This window comes from Alosa alosa, chromosome 6, assembly GCF_017589495.1.
Source record: "Alosa alosa isolate M-15738 ecotype Scorff River chromosome 6, AALO_Geno_1.1, whole genome shotgun sequence".
In the NCBI taxonomy this organism is placed as follows: Eukaryota; Metazoa; Chordata; class Actinopteri; order Clupeiformes; family Clupeidae; genus Alosa; species Alosa alosa.
Genome location: NC_063194.1, coordinates 29,947,923 through 29,970,422, shown reverse-complemented (window position 1 = coordinate 29,970,422; position 22,500 = coordinate 29,947,923). Strand labels below are relative to the sequence as shown.

General features: G+C 46.9%; 1 protein-coding gene across 2 annotated transcripts in view; it reads left to right on the top strand.

The window, feature by feature from the left end:
* Positions 1 to 22,500, top strand: part of grid1b (glutamate receptor, ionotropic, delta 1b) — a 409,043-nt gene that overhangs the window by 239,425 nt on the left and 147,118 nt on the right. For both annotated transcript variants that reach the window (XM_048246568.1, XM_048246567.1), the window contains exon 4: positions 15,343 to 15,548. In XM_048246568.1, the coding sequence (XP_048102525.1) occupies positions 15,343 to 15,548 (206 nt within the window). The remainder of the gene's footprint in view (positions 1 to 15,342; positions 15,549 to 22,500) is intronic.

Genomic DNA, 22,500 nt, shown 5'->3' with positions numbered 1-22,500 from the left:
TCTAGTCCAACTTTTCACATCTGCTTTCTTCTCGTCTCTCCTCTCCTCCCCTCTCCCCTATCCTATCATCCTGTCTTCTCCTCCCCTCTCCCCTATCCTATCATCCTCTCCTCTCCTCCCCTCTCCCCTATCCTATCATCCTGTCTTCTTCTCCCCTCTCCCCTATCCTATCATCCTCTCCTCTCCTCTCCTCCCCCTCTCCTCTCCTCTCCTCCCCTCTCTTCTCATCTCCTCCCTCCCTCCTCTCCTCTCCTCCCCTCCCTCCTCCTCTCCTCTCCTCCTCCTCATTCCTCCCCTCTCCTCTCCTCTCCTCCCCTCCCTCCTCCTCTCCTCTCCTCTCCTCCCCTCTCCTCTCATCTCCTGTTATCTCCTCAGCTTTGTTGTATCTTATTCTGTGCTGTGCTATTCAGTCAGCTGATAGAAAACGACTGGCCTGGAGTAGCCTGTGTCCAGTGTCCTGTGTTAAGTAAAGAAGAGGTGGCAAATTAATCCAGATGAACCAATAGCAGTGACCAATGTGTTACAATAAACTGTCTGAGGGAAAACTTAAGTGGTTAAGTTGTAAAACTATATCAGTCATTTTGATATCCAAATTATATCTGGACATGTTTGTTGCTAAGCAATTGCTTGATTGCTAGCATGTCTGCAGCATTTCCTCTGCTAAATGAGTTCTGAACTTATTTCTGTTATTAAAGTCTAATCCTTTGCTTTCTTAGGCATCACAGTTGTAACATATTATACTATGTCCTGGGGTGGTCCAGTTTTCTGCCCACAGGGAAACAGGATGAAAATTATGTTTGCACCTCCTTTTCCAAGTTTGTAGGTGCTGCTAGTCTAGTCTAGTCACTGATAATAACATACAGTTATTCAGCATAATAACATTCTCTCAGGTACACAGACATAGATGCAGATAATGTCTTGAGTGCTTTCCCTGACTGTGAAACTAGCCCTCTTTTATCTGCTGCTGAATGGAAACTCAGGGTCTCTCTCTCTCTCTCTCTCTTTCTCTCTCTCTCTCTCTCTCTCTCTCTCTCTCTCTCTCTCTCTCTCTCCTCTCCTCCTGAACCAGAGTGTTCATTAGAAACTCTGAATGTCTCTCTCTCTCCTCTCATCTCTCTTTTGTCATTTCTTCATCTCCCGACCCCTGCCGATTCTCCACGTAAATGAGCAAGAGACTGCAGTGCTAATGGCTTCCTGCAGCGCCATCGCCATGGTTGCGGGATGTAACCATAACAAAAAGAAATGAAAACTAAAAAAGAGAGTTGGCCTCTTATTTAATCCTCCTCAACTTGAATAATCTCAAAACCAGGAGTAATCAAAGTGCTGTGATCCTGTGATTAATGTGGGCTCACACACACACACACACACACACACACACACACACATACATGACACGCACACACACGCACAGCCCTAATGAATATCTTCTGGAACCTTCCATCAGACGACGGGCTGACAGCAGATCAAATGTGTGTGGAGTTTTAAAAGACGTTTGATTTTTGTTTCAAGTCTGTCTGTCTGTCAAAGAGTGTTGAAATGGGAGGTAATCAGTATGAGGTAAAGCTTGTGTAATTCATCTCTCTTCCTGTGTGTGTGTGAAGGGGTGTGCGAGTATTTTTGTGTGTGTGTGTGTGTGTGTGTGTGTGTGTGTGTGTGTGTGTGTGTCTTTTCAGTGTGTGATGTATTGTGAGCGTGCTTGTGTACAGCAGTTCATGAGCATATTTGAGTTAGCATATGGGTAACTCCATGCAAATCTGTCACGTCCATAACGCCAACTAAATACCATGGCATTGTGCTGCTGTTAGATAACCACCCACTTCAAAGACAGCAGGAATCTACAAAGTGGCAGGGCATTCAGGCCCTCCATAACGCCACAGAGCTGTAACATCCTCTGCTCTCAACAACCTGAACCGCTTCTTTGCTCGCTTTGAAGCACAAAACAGCATTACATGAGCAGCCCCTGTGCCTCTCTGCTGTTACTTTGGATGAAGGCAACAGGTGATCCCAGTGAAGGACTGTGCCTCTTCACAGACATCTTTAACACTTCCTGAACAAAAGCCATCGTCCCATCAATAAAGCTGCCACCATCATACCTGTGCGAAGAAAACTGCTCCATCCTGCTTCAATGACTACCGCCCTGTGGCACTTGTCACATATCAAAGTTCCAGTTTGCATAAACAGAGGAAATGCCCTCCACCCAGCCCTCACCCACCTCATTGCTGTTTATAGACTTCAGTTCTGCATTCAACACCATAATACCACAACAATCATCTGCAAACTTGACAAACTGGGACTCAGTACCTACCTTCTGCAACTGGCTACTGGACTTCCCTCTGTCAGAGGCCCCAAGTGTGTGGTGTCAAGCAGCATCACACTGAGCACAGGTGTGTGCTCAGTCCGCTGTTCTTCACCCTGCTGGACGATGACTGCACTGCAACCTACAGCAACAATCACATAGTGAAATTTGCTGACTGACACAAACTCTGGTGGGTCTCATCACCAAGGGCGACTTGTGACTCAATACAGGTTGGAGGTCCACCATCTGTGTGGTGGGACAACAACCTCCTGCTGAACGCCAGCAAGACCAAAAGATTGTTGTTGACTTCCGGAGAGGTCACACCCAACACCTGCCACTGTGGCGTGTGCTGTGGTGGATTAGCAGCAGCACCAAATTCCTGGGGGTGCACATCAGTGAAGACCTCTCCTGACCACCAACACTGCATCACTGGTGTGCCTGTACTTCCTCGCGAAAACTCAGGCGAGCAAGTGCTCCACCAGCCATCATGACCACATTCTACCGAGGCACCATTGAGAGCATCCTCTCCAGCTGTATTGTGTGGGGCGGAAGCTGCACTGAATGCCCTGCAGCATAGTGAACTACAGCTGGAAGGATCATTGGTGCTTCACTCCCTCCCTGAAGGTGCAGTGACTAAAAATTGTGTGATGCAAGTCACCCTGCTCACAATCTGTTTGATCTACTGCCCCTGGGAAGAGGTACAGAAGCCCGCGCCCCAAGACTACCAGACTCACTAACAGCTTCATACACCAAGCTGCTGTCCACCCTCAGCTACATAACATCCTGGACATTGGACCCACAAAGCCTGCACTACTCCACCTGCACACTTGTGCACACTTGTACACTTTACAACTTGGTGTTGTTGTCCTGAAAACCAACACTTCTGCTGTACATAACTTGCACCACTATGCCACTTTCTTTATTACTTAGGTCAAACAGTATTTTATAGTATTTTGCAGCATTTGCACTAGTATTTTATTGACTGTCTATGCACAATTTCAACAAAATTTTTGCTGCTCTTATTTTTTCATTATTATTTATATGTGCCCTCTTATTTACTTATTTACTTACTTTTTTTTCCTATTTTTTTTATGTTTGTCTCTGGACTTAAAATTGGTCAAATATGTCTTGTCTTCACCGTGGATAGTGAGAAACGTAATTTCATCTCTTTGTATGTCTGGAACATGTGAAGAAATTGACAATAAAGCTGACTTTGACTTTGACTTTGACTTTGACTGTTATGGATGTGACAGTTTTTTTGAATTGCCCATATCCATTTGTTCATGTAAACAAATGTGATCATATGTGTGTGTGTGTGTGTGTGTGTGTGTGTGTTTGAGTGTGTGTGTGTGTGTGTGTGTGTGTGTGTGTGTTTGAGTGTGTGTGTGTGTGTGTGTGTGTGTGTGTGTGTGTGTGTGTGAGTGTGTGTGTGTGTGTGTGCCATTGTGCCTATATAATCCCTGCTGTCCTACAGTCTGTCTGTCCGTTTGGTCCCCAGTTACAAGATCCAACTCTTCGGTGAGTAGGGGTAACAGGGACTGTGTGTGTGTGTGTGTGTGTGTGTGTGTGTGTGTGTGTGTGTGTGTGTGTGTGTTAAGGGGAGGTGTGATGGTGTGTGTGTTCATCCCTCCCGTGACTCATTGCTGCAATGCATTTTAAGCAGAAATGTCCGCAGTATCACACTGATTCGTGACCTGCTGAAGGGAAAGTGTGTGTGTGTGTGTCTGTGTGTGTGTGTGTTTGTGTGTGTGTGTGCGTGTCTGTGTCTGTGTCTGTGTCTGTGTCTGTCGTGTGTGTGGGCCTGTGTGTGTGTGTGTGTGTGCTCGGTAGGACTGTAATAGATGTACTGTATGCTTCGGAGCCCAAGGAGAATCTCAGTGGTACATTCTAGAGCCCAACAAACACGTCACACATACAAACACACACACATACATACATACAAGCACACACACACACGCAAACACACACACATACAAGAATCCTATTTTATGTGTGTACTCCATTCAGCCTGGAACCATTTGGGATGCGAGCTCACGATCTGTGAGTCCACACAAGGACACAGCCGGGCCAAACAGGCCCTCCTCACACACACACACACATACGTCCCTGCAGCTCAGCTCCCCCCACACACACACACATACGAGCAGTCACAGCTCAGCTTCCCCAGCCACCCGACCCCCCACACACACACACACACCAACCCCCACCCACCCCTAATCCAGCTCGGGCGGCTCTTTGACCCCTCATGGGCTCCATATGCTGGCCGTCTCCATGCCCAGGCTCAGCCTCGCTGCCCACACACCCACCCCCACCACCACCTCCACCACCACCCGAGGGCCAGCCAGGCCTTCTGTTGGCCCATTGTGAGGCACGGGGCACGGGCAGTTCAGAGCTGCCCGGGAAGGACGACGGCAGGAGACAAAAACCAGCCGGCCCTCCGCATGGTTGTGTTTGTGTTCCTCTCTCTCTCTCTCTCTCTCTCTCTCTCTCTCTCTCTCTCTCTCTCTCTCTCTCTCTCTCTCTCTCTCTCTCCCTCTCTCTCTCTCTCTCTCTTTCTCTCTCTCTTTCTCTCTCTCATTCTATCTCTTTTTCTCTTGCTCTTTCACTCTGTAGACTGCATGGGGCCTGAATACGGCACAACGCCGCACTTTGCTTTTGTTGCTGTTGTTGTTGTTGTTGTTTTGGAGCCATCACCAGGCACAGAAAGTGTTTTCTTGCTTTGCTGTGGTTGATAATTGAAATGTCTCTGGACCTTAAAAAAGTGATTTACATCTGTGGGAAGATTTTTCCTGTGCCCATTGTTGCATATTTTGTGTACATGAGTCCTCGATTAGGACTGTTCATTCATCATTACTGTCATTCCACAAGCACTACTTCAGAGCTCTACTTCCAAAATGTGTGGTTTGAGACTGTGAGAGAGGTTATATTGTCCTGTATGGTGATCTTGAGACTGTGAGAGAGGTTATAATGTCCTGCATGGTGATCTTGAGACTGAGAGGTTATAATGTCATGTATGGTGATCTTGAGACTGAGAGGTTATATTGTCCTGTACAGCATGGTGATCTTGAGACTGAGAGGTTATATTGTCCTGTATGGTGATCTTGAGACTGTGAGAGAGGTTATAATGTCCTGCATGGTGATCTTGAGACTGAGAGGTTATAATGTCCTGTATGGTGATCTTGAGACTGCAAGAGAGGTTATAATGTCCTGCATGGTGACGGAGTTTGTAATCCACTTCAAGTCAGCTTCAGTGCCTCCAACTAAATGATGCCGTCCTCTCCACTGTTATTTCAGCAGAAATCTGTATGTAAATAAATAAATATAATGGGAATACATAAATAAATAAATATAATGGTAATAAATAAATAAATATAATGGGAAAGACTTTTTCATTGTTCTAGCTGACAAGGAGGCTTTTGCTCATAAGAAAGTGCTGGCCTTGTAAGCTTTTTTTTCACACACACACACACACACACACACACACACACACACACACACACACACACACACACACTCAAACACACACACACACACACACACACACACACACACACACACACACACACACACACACACACACACACTCACCTCTTTCCCCAGTGTCCAGTGTGAGCTGACAGACAGGCAAGGGCACAGTAAGGCTATAGGTGTACAGTAAGTGTGTGTGTGTGTGTGTGTGTGTGTGTGTGTGTGTGTGTGTGTGTGTGTGTGTGTGTGTGTGTGTGTGTGTCTGAGGTCTGCTCCTGTGCTGAGGGCAGATGGGACTGACAGATTGCTGAGAGCTGGACAGAAGAGGCCAGAGAGGATGAAGCGGAGAGAGGGCACCTCCTCCGTGACACACACCTGCCCTCTGCCACCGGGCCACCAGGGGGCCCCGCTCTGCCGAGAGGGGGGCACTACCAGGGGAGAGGGCACATCCAGGGAGGGTGGGGGAGCATGGGGTGGCCATGATCAGAGATGGGGGCAGATCCAACATCAAGGGCACAGACTTTTTTTCTACTTAGCTCTCCTAGGACCTTGCCCTCTGCCCGTCTCTCTCTCTATCCCCTCTCTCTCTGTCCCCCTCTCTCTCTATCCCCATCTCTCTCTATCCCCATCTCTCTCTCTATCCCCCTCTCTCTGTCCCCCTCTCTCTGTCTCCCTCTCTCTCTATCCCTAGGGAGTTTTTCCTTGCCCCTGTTGCTCTTGGGTGCTCCTTGTTGGTGCCCCCCACCCAATCCCAATCCTCCCCCACCTTTTTTATGCAGCCCTTGCCACTTAATCTACTAAACCCCTCTTCTACTGCACTACCCCCATTAATGCACAAATAGGCTGACACCAGACATAATTTCACTGCATTTCTTACTTCCAGTAACTATATGCATGTGACAATAAACGTCCTTGTATCCTTGTATCCCCCTCTCTCTCTGTCCCTCTCTCTCTATACCCCTCTCTCTCACACACTTGAGATATACTGTATATTTGGGATTGAGTCTAATGAGGCATGTCATTCATTATGGTCAGATGTCAGATTTTGCTGGTTGCTGAGATGGGGTTGGTATTGTGTCGTGTAGCTTCAACCATAGAAAGGTGATTAATGTGGACATGAAATAGAAAGAATAGAAATAGATAGAAATGAAGATTATTGAATTGAATATTGAACACATGTAGTACTACTAAAATATTGCACAGAAGTCTAATTCAACAGCCTGGTCAGGCACTGAACTTTCTTCTATTTGACTTGCTATGGGCGTATCTCTGAGACGCAGGGAAAGGTTGAGCCTAGGAAGAGGATAGGGTTCTCTGCTGTCAATCACTCGTTACTGTTTCACTGTTACACGCACACACCTTTTCTGTCCCTGTCCTGTGGCTGTGGCCCTTTAGAAATCACAAGGTGCCGGTCACACAAAACTTTCTGGTAACCTCCATATAATTCAAGACCCAGACGGAATTACCGGTACATACATCATGAATATACTGTGCCTTTATCAAGTCTCATGACCTCACGACCGGTGTGCCTCAGGGATCAGTATTAGGGCCCCTTCTTTTCTCTATTTACACCACTTCTTTGGGTAAGATCATTCGCTTTCATGGTTTTGACTATCACTGCTATGCTGATGATGATACTAAACTTTTCCTGTCTTTCCCCTCTGATGATTCTACTGTTTTAGATTGTATTTCTGCATGCCTTAGGGATATTTCAGTCAGGATGAAAAATCGGCACCTTCAGCTTAATCTCTCAAAAATGGCGCTTTTGGTGTTTCCAGCTAAAATAGCTATTCCCCAACAGACTAACATTCAGCTTCACTCATCTTCACTGACCCCAGCTAGATCGGCACATAAATTGGGCGTCATAATTGATGACCAACTTAACTTCTTTGAGCACGTAGCCTCAGTTGCAAAATCATGTAGTTTTCTCCTTTATAACATTAGGAAGATCAGACCTCAGACCAATATCTGATACAAGATTCCAAACTTCTTCTACAGGCAATGGTTATCTCCAAACTGGACTATTGTAATTCACTAGTGTTTCCCATACATTGACTAATCTGTGGCGGGGCGCCACGAAATAAAAATCGGCCGCCACACATAAATATTCTATGTTTAATTTAATTTAATTTAATTTAATTTAATTTAAATTAAATATAAGATCAAATCCTTGCATTGCCATTGAGCTGCGCTTTTTACGCACGCAGCCTTTCCTTGTCCCGCCCCGCTCTCTCTCGTAGCCCGCTGCCGATCTGCATGTGCATTTAACAAAATATTCACGATTGTTGAAGGATTGTTGTTGCCACATAGGTGCATTGCATAGAAGACGTCTGGCTAAATTGCTATTAAATCCGCTTAGCATCGTGAGTGACCATGCTGCGCAAATTTGTTCAAAACTGCTGCATTGAAGTTAACTCTGCTAAGATCTTATCACAACATAGTAGGCTACATTGAAGAGACTAAACTAAGTTAAGTTATGCAATCAAGCAGTATCTCAAAGCTAACATTAGAATACTGTTTGGATGTCGAATTTAGCATGCTTAGCCTACTTACAGCTGCTTGTCAATTTTGTTGAAGGGCTCATTTTATTGACTCTGACACTGCAAAATCCCAATGTAAATGGAAAAGTGTTTTCCAAAATTCAAAAGTGCTTGTCCCAAGGAGAAGTACCAACCTTTATTTAACTATGTAGAAAACGTTATGAATTGCATCCACACATCAGCAGTGACAGGCACTCAATTAGACCTATACACTCCCCCCCCTTGTCCAAGTCAGCTACCGCCACAAATTGAATCCAATTCTGTGGGAAACACTGCACTAGTTAGCTGGTCTACCTGCTTGTGTAGTAAGATCGTTACAATTGATTCAAAATGCTGCAGCACACTTGGTCTTTAATCAGCCAAAGAGGACACATGTACAGTAACTCCTCTTCATTGGCTCCTTATAGTGCCCAGGATAAAAATTAAATCTCTCACCTTGGCCTATAGGACACTTACTGTATCTGCTCTCTGCTATCACCTTGGCCTATTGGACACTTACTGAATCTGCTCCCTGCTATCTCAATTCTATGATCCAGCATTACATCCCCAAATGCCCACTGTGGTCTTCTGATGAGCGTCTGTTGTGTCGACCAGCAATAAACGCTAGATGAAACTCTTCTCCTCAGTGGCATTGGCATGAGTTGCCCAGTGCTCTGCATGTTTTGCCTTGCAGGAGTTCTTTTTGGCAGAGACTGTTTTAAGTATAAGTAAGTATATATACTTTTTTGATCCCGTGAGGGAAATTTGATCTCTGCATTTAACCCAATCGGTGAATTAGTGAAACACAAACAGCACACAGTGAACACACAGTGAGGTGAAGCACACACTAATCCCGGCGCAGTGAGCTGCCTGCTTCAACGGTATTTCGAGGGGAGCAGTGAGGGGTTAGGTGCCTTGCTCAAGGGCACTTCAGCCGCAGCCCACTGGTCGGGGCTCGAACCGGCAACCCTCCGGTTACAAGTCCAGAGTGCTAACCAGTGGGCCACGGCTGCCCCGGTTTTAGATTTGCTGTTGACTGTTGATTGCGGATTTAATGGTTGAATTAAGACCAGAGTTTTTTTCTGCCATTTTTTTTTATATTTCATTATTCTCTCATCACATAGTCACTCAAACAAATCTACACATTATAATGCAATCAATGAATGTGTGTTATTATGAATCGTAAAACTAAATAGTGGCAAACTCAATATTTTTTTGTTATAGTCTGAAACATATATGGAAGAGTTGTATGCTTGGATAAACTCACAAGGCTGTCTTAACTTGTACTGAAATAAAACGGAGTGTGAATGAACAACTTGCCTGGGGTAGTTGGATGGGAAAGGTCAGTCAATGCCAAATGTCAGGGCTTGTTTTGTTTTGTGATATTTGCTATTCCCAGTAGTTGTTTAAATAACAAATATTTGACAAATGGTTTACATAATAAACAACTGAGCCTACCTCAGTCGACACTCTGACAGATAAATCAAAGCCAATTTGCAGTCTGTCCTGCTTGCAGTCTGTCCTTCTTAAGTCTGTCCTGCTTGCAGTCTTTCCTGCTTGTCAACTAGAGATGTGAAGATGCACAGTGAGTCGGCTAAAAAAACGATACAGACGTGCAAAAACCATCTTGATGCAACCATGTTGTCCAAAAACAAATAAATAAATAATAACTTCATAGCTTTTTCATTGTAGAGCTACTGTATGTGCAACTTTACCAAAGACAAAGAGCAGCCTAAAGAAGTGCCTTACACCCTCTCCTTGTTCCTGTCTCTCTCTCTCAACACACACCCCTCCTCAGCCCGCACATTAATCCAAACATTCATAACTGTGCAAGCAAGGACTGTTGTTGCTAAATTGCTATTAAATCCGGTTAGCATTAAAATTTGTTCAAAACGGTTGCGTTCAAGTTGACTGCTAAATTCTTATAATCTTAATCCCGATGTAAATTGGACTTGTGACCGAAGCGTGGCTGGTTCAATCCCAGACTGATAGGAAAAATGTGTGTGGGGGGAGTGATTAAAACAGCTCTCCCACATCTACTGTACGTCCACGGATGAGGTGCCCTTGAGCAAGGCACCAAACCCCAAAACCGCTCCCCCTGAGCGAGGCACCTAACCCCCATGAGCAAGGCACCTAACCCCCATGAGCAAGGCACCTAATCCCCAGCTGCTCCCCTTAAGCAAGGCACCTAACCCCCAACTGAGAGAAAGAGAAAGAAGGCTATCTGAAACTTAAACTTTGAAACATAAACACACATGCGGAAACTGAACAGTCCAACCAATAGACTATGATGAGGTACTGTAGCCAGGCTACTTTATTTACAATATTTCCAGGCGTCAACCCGTGCTGTTGACAACTGAAGCAGCAAGACACAGACAGAATAAGAAGAGCTGCTGGAGTAAGTAAATAATCAGAAATACAATATATTGTTACTTTTATATCACTGGTTTATGTAACAATATAATATTATAATAATAATAATAATATAACATTATAGGCTGCTACATAGGTCAATATGCCCCCCCCAACTAACATACTGTATAACATTGACTGCAGCGACATTCTCGCCCTGTTTGACATAAAGAGTTGCCATGTCTAAGTGTAAAGAACAATAAAACAGCACATTAACTTGTAAAATCACACACACAAACACACACACACACACAGATGATGTCAGTCTAGCTGTCCCTTATGTTAAGGCAGAGCACCTAACAGAATAGCCTGCCCTCCTCCTAATAAGTGTGCTAATGGATCTTGAATTCAGAAGGCTAACATTCAGGCTATTGTCTGAGAATAGTACACCATGTCCCACTCTGCGCATTGTGGAAGTGTATCGGTGGCTGCCACACAAAAGATGTGATGCAAATCTGTCCTTTGTGTGTGTGTGCTATTACTCCCTCCTGGGTTTTTTAGTTTTCTTGAGAGTATATTGTTGACTCAGAGCCCATTACACTGTTCCTCTTACTGTGAGGGATGACAATGGGCTGCCCCTGAAGAGATGGAGGGATGACAATGGGCTGCCCCAGAAGATTTGGAGGGATGAAGAGATGGAGGGATGGAGAAATGGAGGGATGGAGAGGTGGAGGGATGAAGAGATGGAGGGATGAAGAGAGAGAAATTAAAAGAGAGGGATGACAATGGGCTGCTCCTGAAGAGATGGAGAGATGACAATGGGCTGCCCCTGAAGAGATGGAGGGATGACAATGGGCTGCCCCTGAAGAGATGGAGGGATGAAGAGATGGAGAAGTGGAGGGATGAAGAGATGGATAGATGGCAGTGGGCTGCCCCTGAAGAGGTGGAGGGATGGAGGGATGAAGAGATGGAGGGATGAAGAGAGAGGAAAGATGGAGGGATGGAGAGATGGAGAGATGGAGGAGGTGGAGGGATGGAGAGGTGGAGGGATGGAGATAGATGGAGAGGTGGAGAGGTGGAGAGGTGGAGGGATGGAGATAGATGGAGGGATGGAGAGGTGGAGAGATGGAGAGGTGGAGGGATGGAGATAGGTGGAGAGTGTTGGTTTTGGAGGATGGAGATAGATGGATGAAAAGAGAGGGATGGCAATGGGCTGCTCCTGTTTCCACATGATTGTAGTTGTGAAGCGTTGGAAGTGTAGTTTTATCTGCAACACTGATCTATTCCTAACCAGCTCATGAGAAGAGGCTGCAGCACCTCTACCATGTCTCCTGTTCAGCAGAACACACAGGCATCAGATATCCTGACACCTGTACAGCCATGTCTCCTGTTCAAGCAGAACACACAGGCATCCAGATATCCTGACACCTGTACAGCCATGTCTCCTGTTCAAGCAGAACACACAGGCATCCAGATATCCTTACATCTTTGCAGCCATGGCTCTCTGGGAGTAGAATGGGGGAAGATCCAAGCATATTAAAGCCTTATTTTGTCTTTAAATATGGAATATTATAATGAATAGACTGCTTATCATTTCTTTTATCACGTCTAATGGGAACCCTTGTGGCAAAGTAGTGTGCATACATCATCATTATGTTTATGAATTCCTCTGTGGAAATGATGAACCTCCATTCATCACGAGTGACACTTGGCTGTGTGTATTACACTGGCTCTCTGGGCTCATCAGTCTTAGCCCTGCAGCATGCTCATTCACACTGAGCAGCCAGGACATCTAAAATGAGTGTGTGTGTGTGTGTGTGTCTGTCTGTCTGTCTGTGATCTCTGTGTGCATATCTGTGTGTATATGTATATGTCATATCTTATTATGTAACACATGTCTTGTACGCCTGCCAGCCTGCGTGTGGATCTGTGCATGTGTCGCAGATTGAGTGTGAAATCTGCTGTTGTCCAGTGGGAGAGAGGGAGAGTGTTCAGTAATTCCTTTGCTTGACCCCAGCAGTTGTTCTTGTAGCTCTCGGCTCAGCTTTAAAGAAACTCTCTTCTCTTTTGAAATAAAACGACCAGATCATTATGCATTGATTAGTGCGTCCACTTCCACATCCGTGGCACAATAGCGTCAGTCCTGCCCCTGAGCCCTGGCCACACAGAGCCGGCTGGACAGAGCGCAGGACCCCTCGTTCTGTGTTTGACTTCTGCTTTCAATTGATTAACTCAAGCCCACCAAAGCCGAGCACTGAACGTCAATCCATAGCTGACGATTTGCAAGTGATTGTGTGCTGTGGCCTTGGTTCATTTGTACTGCAGGTCTTCCAGACTGCCTTCTGCCGGTGCGATTCGCTTTTAGCCCGTTGGTTATAGTAATAGGCTAGACAAGCTTTCATCCTCAGTCACAAAGGACAGGGGAAAAAACTCCAAAGACTGTTTTTGATTCTTCTTTTTTGGTTCTGTGATGAAGATTCATGACATGAAATGAGGTGGATGCATTCATTGGCATTCAAATACAGACACATATCACACACACACCACACACACACACACACACACACACACACACACACACACACACACACCACACACACACACACACACAGTCGCCTGTCCACCCGCATCCAAACTTTTCTCTGACTTCCTTGTGCCCTCCAGGCACCACTTAAGGCAGTCACCACAGACCTGTGTAGCTGTAGGTGCATGAATGACAGGAGGAAGAGATAGAGGGATGGAGAGAGAGAGACAAAAGGAGAGAGAGGGAGGGAGTGGTAGGGAGAGAGAGAGAGAGAGGGAGAGAGAGTCCCTCCAGGTGACTTTTTGAGACTTTTGGAGCAATGGAGGAGTAGCTTCTACCCCCGCAATGTGAGCTTTTTACTCTGAAGCTGGGCTCCTTCTGTCCCACTGGGGGAGCTGATTTTGTGGGCGATCTGCTCCAGGTGATCCACAGGCGCTTTCACTCAAACCTGGACATCGCTGAGGGAAAAGAGAAGGAAGAGGCCAAAGGCTTTGAGAGAAAAAAAGTCTCTTACTATTTCTCCTCATTTCTTTCCTGGGGTTACTGTCAATCAATCCTCCAGCAGCAGCAGCAGCAGGGCAGAGTGGAAGAGTGGAAGCCCAGCTGGAAGCTCCGAGGCTGGGCTTGGCTTGCTGCCTCACACCCCAGCCTCTCCGGATCCTCCAGGGCTGCTACATCCTCCTTTTTCATTAGAGGAATTTAAAGTGGAATCACTTTGGATGTGCAAAGTGCAGAGGTGGACGACAGAAGCCCAATATTCTGATCTTTTTTTTTTTCCCATTATCTTTTTTTCAGTCGAACTTTAAGTCAACTTGTTTAAAATTTCATCTTTCAGAAAATGTATTCTACAGAAGTCTTCCCTGTGAATAGCTTCTCTATAATGCAACGCTTTACATATTCAGAGAGAGAATCCTCCTTGACAGTCGAACTCAAAGCCTTTCTGCATTCTTACCGAGTTGAACGAGGGTTATGAGTCAAGATCAGTTTGGAGCGCGTGTCTGAGGTGGTGAGTTTTGACAATAAGAGCACACATTAAGTGTGGCAGGGAGGTGAGGGGGTGTGTGTGCGCTCACGATGTCTCACTCACAGAATAGATTTGATTTCGGCAGCTTTTAAAAGGAGCGTGCCTTGTTGCGGATCACAGGCTCAGGAGCAGGTTGTCATTAGAACACACTTTGTGTGCCCGTCTCCGACTCGCTCTAGTCATCTCCTGGGCATATTGAGATGCCAACGCTCAGTCACCCGCGTCTCTTTTGAAGAATTAAGGCTGATCCTCTGAGGCCCGTCCATATTACAGCCCTCAGTCTTGTGCCAAGCCCACTGCCACGCAGGCTGACTCTCATTTCTATTCCAAGAAGCGGTTTTACTCAATGACTCAATCCCATTCTTTGGTGACAACACAGACTTGATAAAGCAGTCTGCACAGAAATGATTGGCAATGAAGGCCTCAGGCTTTTCAATTAACAACAGAGAAAATTCTGGAAGTGTCACATGTGCTCCCCAAAGCATGTTAGAATGGAAATATATGTTGAAATAGTGACAGAAAAGGCTGTTCTGTATTCACACACACACACACACACACACACACACACACACACACACACTATATTCTGTATTCATGCACCCACTGCCTCCTCCTGAATCGGTTGCCTGCAGAGCTCAAAGGTACAACATCCATTCTGTTGTCAAAAATGCTTTTATTTTGTGAAAAATGCTTTTATTTTGAAGGCATTATTAAGGTCCTAAAATTAGTTTGACTTCAGACTTTGCACATCAAACAAATGAGGGCCCTGTAAGTCTTATCTGCTACTGGGATCTGCAGCAGGTCCAGCTGTTTATTATGAAAGCCTTAAATGGTCTGGAGGACTTCCTTCCTTAGCTGGAGGCCAACTCTTCACCCCCTGACCAGCGCTGTCCTCTGACCAAACTTTGCGTTTGTTGTGGTTGTATTGTTTTGTTTTGTTTGTTTTAGGCTTGGGTTTTGGAGTGGTTTGATTTTATTCTTTAACCAGTGTCATTTTTTACTGGTAATAAAAGGAAACTTAAAAATCCATCCTCTGCTGCACCCACTTGTGTTGATTTGCCCCACTACTATTTATTTGCCCAGTTTATTTGCCCCACTGAGGTCTGTGTGTTTTTCCTTGGTGACTCACTGTGTGACTGTCTGTGATTCTCGTCCACAGACATCCGCGGTCTGCAAGGTTTCCTGGACCAGACGTCGCGGCGCGGTCTGGACGTGTCTCTGCAGCGCGTGGACCGCAACATCAGCGGCGTCTTCTCCAGCCTGTTCACCAGCATGCGCACAGAGGAGCTCAACCGTTACCGGGACACCCTCCGACGCGCCATCCTGCTGCTCAGCCCCCACGGAGCGCAGGTCTTCATCCACCAGGTCAGAACGGCCACTCCGCTCTCTCCTCTCTCTCTCTCTCTCTCTCTCTCTCTCTATCTCTCTCTCTCTGAATACGCTTTTTACAGGATGGTTGATGACATTGAGAGCTTTCTGGCGGTATGGGGGGTGGGGGTTCTTTGTGTGAGGGGGGGGAGGTTGTTTTTCAACATGTTTCAAACATATGAATCCGAGCCCTGTGATGTTTCTTTTTAACTTGTAACTTGTATGTGTTTTTAACATATTTTTATTGTGTAGTGGTTAAACACCTGATATTGTTTCAATAAAGGAGTGTTAAGCCTCTCTCTCTCTCTCTCTCTCTCAAGTGCACACTGGAGAGGTCAGCAGAGACGCTTCTCATTCCCTCTGAGTGATGTCATTGTCTCTGCTCGTGTCTGTCCTTTTCTGTCCTCTTCTCTCTTTTAATTTCACGCTTTACTCTCCCATTGTCTCTCCTCTCTCTCTCTCTTCTCTCTTCTCTCTCTCTCTGTTTCCTGCCTGTTCTCTCTCTTTTATTGGTGATGGGAGGCCTCCCTCTTTTCTCTCTTTCTCTCTCTGTTGCTGGTGATGGGCGTCCTCTCTGACCTGCACATACTGGGGGTTATGTTGTGTACAAGCTGTAGTTTTAGGCATTTGTGTACCTTTGGTTCCTGGATACTTCTATGATTGAGTGACTGTTTCAACCATAGACTGTATATATATATTCAACTTTTTAACTTTCCTGAAGTCTGACAGTGTGTGTGTGTGTGTGTGTGTGTGTGTGTGTGTGTGTGTATGTGTGTGTGTGTGTGTGTGTGTGTTTGTGTCTCACCGCCACATGCTCTAGTGGAAGCTGTGTGTTGAGAGCTAGGCGTAGGAAGTGAGAACCAGGTGTGAGAACACTGTGTGAGACAGAACGAAGGACACCAACAGAGGGATAGAGAGAGAAGGACGAGAGAGAGAGAGAGAAGGTCAAGAGAGAGAAGGACAAGAGAGAGAGAGAGAAGGATGAGAGAAAGGGATAGAGAGAGAAGGAGAGAGAGAGAGAGAGAGAGAGGAGAAAGAGAGAGAGAGAGAGCAAGCAAGCGAGCGAAAGCAGACAGCCTTGTGATGGGCACACACTGTGATGAGAACACCATGCCCTCGACCTCCACCTCTCCACTCCTCCTCTTCACTCCTCCTTGTGCTGATCGCCTCGCTCCCTGACGAGGTCACACTTCCTCAGGAACTCTCAACTCTTCTCTCTCTCTTTCTTGGCATAACAAAAAACACATCCATATTGATCCATTTTGCCAAAGCAGTTATGGTGTAGTCATGTACTTTATCTCTCTCTCTCTCTCTTTCTCTCTCTCTCTCTCTCTCTCTCTCTCTCTCTCTCTCTCTCTCTCTCTCTCTCTCTCCTTGGTGGAATTGTGGTGTTGTTAGTAGTACATCTGCACCTAGTCGGGCTGTGGCACAACTTTTTGTTTGTTAGTGCTCGTCCTGCTAATGAGTGCCAATTGTGTTATTAGCAGGATAATTGACTCCATTGTGTTTAGGTGGCAGAAAATGCACTTCTAGGAGACCCCCACGCACCTCAAACATAGCACTTCTAGGAGGCCCCCACGCACCTCCAACATAGCACCTCCAACATAGCACTTCTACAGTAGGAGGCCCCCTGTGCACCTCCAGCATGGCACTTGTTTCTGCCCCCAGCATCCAGCAGGCACTGTTTTCTGCACCTCCAGCAGTGTGCCCCCTGTGCACCTCCAGCATACCTCCAGCAGGGCACTTGTTTCTGCCCCTGTGCACCTCCAGCAGGGCACTTGTTTCTGCCCCCTGTGCACCTCCAGCATGGCACTGCCCCCTGTGCACCTCCAGCATGGCACTTGTTTCTGCCCCCCTGTGCACCTCCAGCAGTTTCACTTGCCCCCCAGCACCTCCAGCGGGGCACTTGTTTTGCCCCCTTTCCAGCATGGCACCCCCTGTGCACCTCCAGCAGGGCACTTGTTTCTGCCCCCTGTGCACCTCCAGCATGGCACTTGTTTTTGCCCCCTGTGTCTTCTTTTCCACTGAACATATGATTGTTATTGTAGCAGGAGAAAATAAAGAACAATCTCTCAGTCTGATCTCTCTCTAAGTGTCAGTGGAGTGCACTCTCCCCCACCCCTCCCTCTCTCATCTCCCCTTTTCTCTCCCTCTCCTCTCTCTCTCCTCTCTCTCTGCTTCTCTCTCTCTCCCCTCTCTCTCTCTCTCTCCCCTTGCTCTCCTCTCCCCTCTCTCCTTCTCCCTCTCTCTCTCTCTCTCTCTCTCTCTGCTCTGTGCCTAGCCTCTGAGAGAGGGATGGGGCCTGTCTCGTGGTCTTGTTTTGCGTGTCATCCCTGATGGCTAGTCTTCGGAGAGCAGACACTCAGCCACGGAGACTCAAGGTCTTTTGTAAAGAGATGTTCCGCCTGTTTCCCCCCATAATGCTACATCTCTCTCTCATTTTTGTTTCACACACACACACACACACACACACACACACACACACACACACACACACACACACACACACACACACATACACACACATACACACACACACACACACACACATCGCACACACACACACACACATACACACACAGAGGTTCATATAAACACACACACACACACACACCAGCTCACATAAACACACTTCTGAATATACACACAAAAAACACACCTCATTTAATTTCATGTCCTGACTCTCTCTCTCTCTCTCTCTTACACACACACACACACACACACACAAACACACACACACATGCACACAAGCAGGCAGCCGCACACAGACTCATGAAGTCATGTTCTGCTTCTGACAGTCTTCCCCTCATTCCTAGCTCTGAAAACAAAACTACTGTGTCTTTGGTGTCAGCTGGATAAGCTTAGACTCCCATGGTATCACTGCTAGATCTGTCATCTCTCTCAGCTGGGTTCATGCTCATGCGGGCGCGCGCGCGCGTGTGTGTGTGTGTGTGTGTGTGTGTGTGTGTGTGTGTGTGTGTGTGTGTGTGTGTGTGTGTTAGTGTGTGAGCCGACACACACTCGGGCTGAATTGATGCATATGGGGAATTCTCATGACACTGTTGCGACACGGTGGTGTGGTTTTAATTTTCGTTTTGATTATGGAAGACATGCGGCACGTTAGGTTTGATCTCTGGTCATATCCTTCACTTACAAACAGTCACACACACACACACACACACACACACACACACACACACACACACACATGGGCCGAATGTATTTTCTGTTCCTGCAATGGCCACTCATGTAAGTTCTATTTGTGTGTGTGTGTGTGTGTGTGTGTGTGAGTGTGTGAGGGTGAACATGCTCTAATTGTAGACCAGGTCTGGATCTAATCTGCCCGGATGTGGTCTTTCATCTGGTGCTGGTCTGTCTCCGTATTGACCCTGGTCTGGTTCTAGTCTGGTTCTGGCCCGGTTCTACTCTGATTCAGGTCTGGTTCTAGTCTGGTTCTGATATGGCTTTTATCTGACCCTCATCTGATCCATTCCCTTAATCACATGTGATTAGGGGAATGGACCAGATGAGGGTTAATAGCAGGGTCTGTTATTTATATATATATATAGCAGAAAATGTAAGAAACATAATCTTCAAGTCAGATTATTTGGCAATGATAGCAGAGAGCAAATTACCTCCAGCCAGGACATGAGAATTCAAACCCTGCAAGCACTGGCTCTGATGTGGCTCTGATCTGGCTCTGATGTGGATCTGATCTGGCTCTGATGTGGCTCTGATGCGGCTCTGACGTGGCTCTGATCCGGCATGATTCTACCAGCTGCTGTGTGGGTGTCTGTGGCAGCTGAAGCTGCTGGAGGAACATCATTTCCCAGGCAGGTGTGTTGGCAGGAGTAGGTGAGCATGAGTGACCTCCTGGAGAAACAGAAGAAACACAACACCTTCCTGGTAAAACAGCGGTTGTTGGGTGGTGTAGGTTGGGTTGAAAACAGCATATGTCCACATAAAGTGGTCAGGACAAGGCGTTTGGATGAAGGGGGACTTTTTCTCTGTTCCTGGGTGTCACACACACACACACACACACACACACACACACACACACACACACACACACACACACACACACACACACACACACACACCTCTGAGTGTTGAGCTAGGTTGCATCAGCAGCAGCCTTCCTAGCCTATCTCCGCCTGGAGGGAAAGTGTCAGTTAGTCAATGCTGACCCCTCATCGAGCAGAGAAACAAAAACACACACCATGTCGAGCGTATCAGAGGCTGCAGCACTGGTACCGAAGGACAATTCGACACACACACACACACACACACACACACACACACACACACACACACACACACACACACACACACACACAGACACACACACACACACCACCCCCACTCTGCTACTGCAGTATTCTGTCAGGAAGACTTTTCTCTGCTACATAGTGTGTGTGTGTGTGTGTGTGTGTGTGTGTGTGAACGCTTAAGTGTCGACCTCAGCTCTCAGCTGTTTACCTCTCTGTGATTCTCACCCTGTTTACTCGGATCCTTTCCTATCCCTCCTCGCATCCCTCTATTCCCTTTTCCTCCTCTATTCCCTCCTTTTATCCTTCTTTTCCTGTCCTTTATCCCTCTATCCCTCCTCTCTTCCTCCTTCTATTCCTATCCCCTCTTCCTCCTATTCCTCCTCTTTTCTTCCCTTTACTTTAGCTTTAGTCTTCCTCTATTCCTCCTCTATCCTACTCTATCCCTCTCTTCCTCTATTACTCTATTCCTCCTCTACTCTATCCCTCTCTTCCTCCTTTCCTCCCCTTCTCTACTCTATCCCTCTCTTCCTCTATTCCTCCTCTCTTTCTCCTCTACTCTATCCCTCTCTTCCTCTCTTCCTCCTCTACCCTACTCTATCTCTTCTTCCTCTCTTCCTCCTGGCCTGCTCTGTCCACTCTCCTGGCTCTCATGTAAATGATGGCCAAAGTGCAGAGTCGGGCAACAGGCAGTAATGAAGTAAAGCTAATTCAAAATCCATGTGCTAATTTGATATCATGAGCAGTAGCCTCAGTGCAAGCGCTACACAAAACCATCAAGAACCAGCAACTACACACACACCATCGGGGCTCATGGCGCTACACACACACCACATGGTGAGTCCAGCAAGCGCTTCCACACCATCAGGGTCAGGCTCATGTGCAAAACACAGTGTGTGGGGCTGCCCATCATTTCCATGAGGCATTCTGTGTGTCTCTCCAGGCCTCCTCTCTCCTCCTCTCCTCTCATCACTTCCTCCCAAATCCTCCTCCTCTCCTCTGCTCTCCTCTTCTCTCCTCTCTTCCTGCTCTCCTCTCCTATCCTCTCCTCTCCTCTCCTCTCTTCTGCTCTCCTCCTCTCCTCTCCTCTCCTCTCTCCTCCTCCTCTCCTCCTCTCCTCCTCTCCTCTCCTCTCCTCTCTCCTCCTCCTCTCCTCTCCTCTCCTCTCTTCCTCCTCCTCTCCTCTCTTCCTCCTCCTCCTCCTCTCCTCTCCTCCTCTCCTCCTCTCTTCCTCCTCCTCCTCCTCTCCTCCCCTCTCCTCGCCTCCCTCCTCTCCTCTCCTCTTCTCTATTCCTCCTCCTCTCCTCCTCTCCTCTCCCTCTCCCCTCCTCTCCTCTCCTCTCCTCTCCTCTCCTCTCCTCTCCTCCCCTCTCCTCGCCTCCCTCCTCTCCTCTACTCTCTTCCTCTCCTCTCTCCTCCTCTCCTCTCCTCCTCTCCTCTCCTCTCCTCTCCTCCTCCCTCTCCATCTCCTCTCCCTCTCCTCTCTCCTTCATCTCCTCTCCTCCTGGATAGTCCTCTCCTGTTTGTTCTTCCTCCTCTCATCTCCTCTCCTCTCCTCCTCTCCTCTCCTCTCTCTGTCTGATTAGATAGTGATCAGTGCTCTGTTCTGCTGTGTCATTACCCCTGTTTGAAAGTTTCAATGTCTCTGCTGGGCTTAGGTGGTCACAAAGTTTATGGATTATGCTAAAATCCTTTGTCCCCAGGCATTGCATTGTGCTCTGAAAGTTGAAACAAGTTTGAGCCTATTGGTATTCTAGTCTGTCACCTGGCTGTCAGCAGAGCACAATAACATGACAGTGTGGGCCTGTGGCATACCTCCTCTCCTGCCCTCTCCTCTCCTCTCCTCTCCTCTCCTCTCCTCTCCTCTTCTCTCTCCTCTCCTCTCCTCTCCTGCCCTCTCCTCTCCTCTCCTCTCCTCTCAGATTAGGGGTTTCTGTCAAGACTTCACTTACAACACCACATCAATAGCAAAGAGAAGCATAAAACAGTTCGGAGGATGAAATCATTAATATAGAAAAGGAGTTGGGGGAAAACAGTATACATGTGTTAATGAGTTACATAATAATACTCAGGAGCTAAGAGCATTGCTACAGGAGAGGCGAATGGGGCATTAATTAGAGCCAGGTTTTCTGCAATCAATGATATGGATGCTCCCACTAAGTATTTTTTTAATTTAGAGCATAAGGTTGCCTAGCAGAGTCAGATGTGTTATTTACGTAAGAGTGATGGGACACTAGCATGATCCTGTGGAGATGAGGAGGATGGCAATGGATTTTTTACAGCTGATCTGTATGGAGCTTCTGAGGCGATCCTGAATGCTTGGGGCAATTGCTGGAGGGGCCTTCCCAAGGCTGGGGGGGATGACAGGGGGCTGGACAGGGATATCAGCCTACAAGGTTGTCTGAGGCTGTCCAGCAGCTTTCAAGGAAAGTTCACCTGGTATTGATGGCCTGCCAAGAGGAATTCTATCAGTGCTTTTTGGGGACTGTTAGGGCAAGGACCATTTGGAGATGCTGCAGGAGTGCCTTAGGAGGAGTGAGCTGCCCCGGTTAGCTGCAGGAGAGCGCAGTTCTAGCCTACTCCCCTAAAAAGGGGACCTTGGACTACTGAGGAACTGGAGACCCTTATCTTTGATGTGCTTGGACTACAAGATATTGTCAAAGTCTTGGGCCAATAGACTC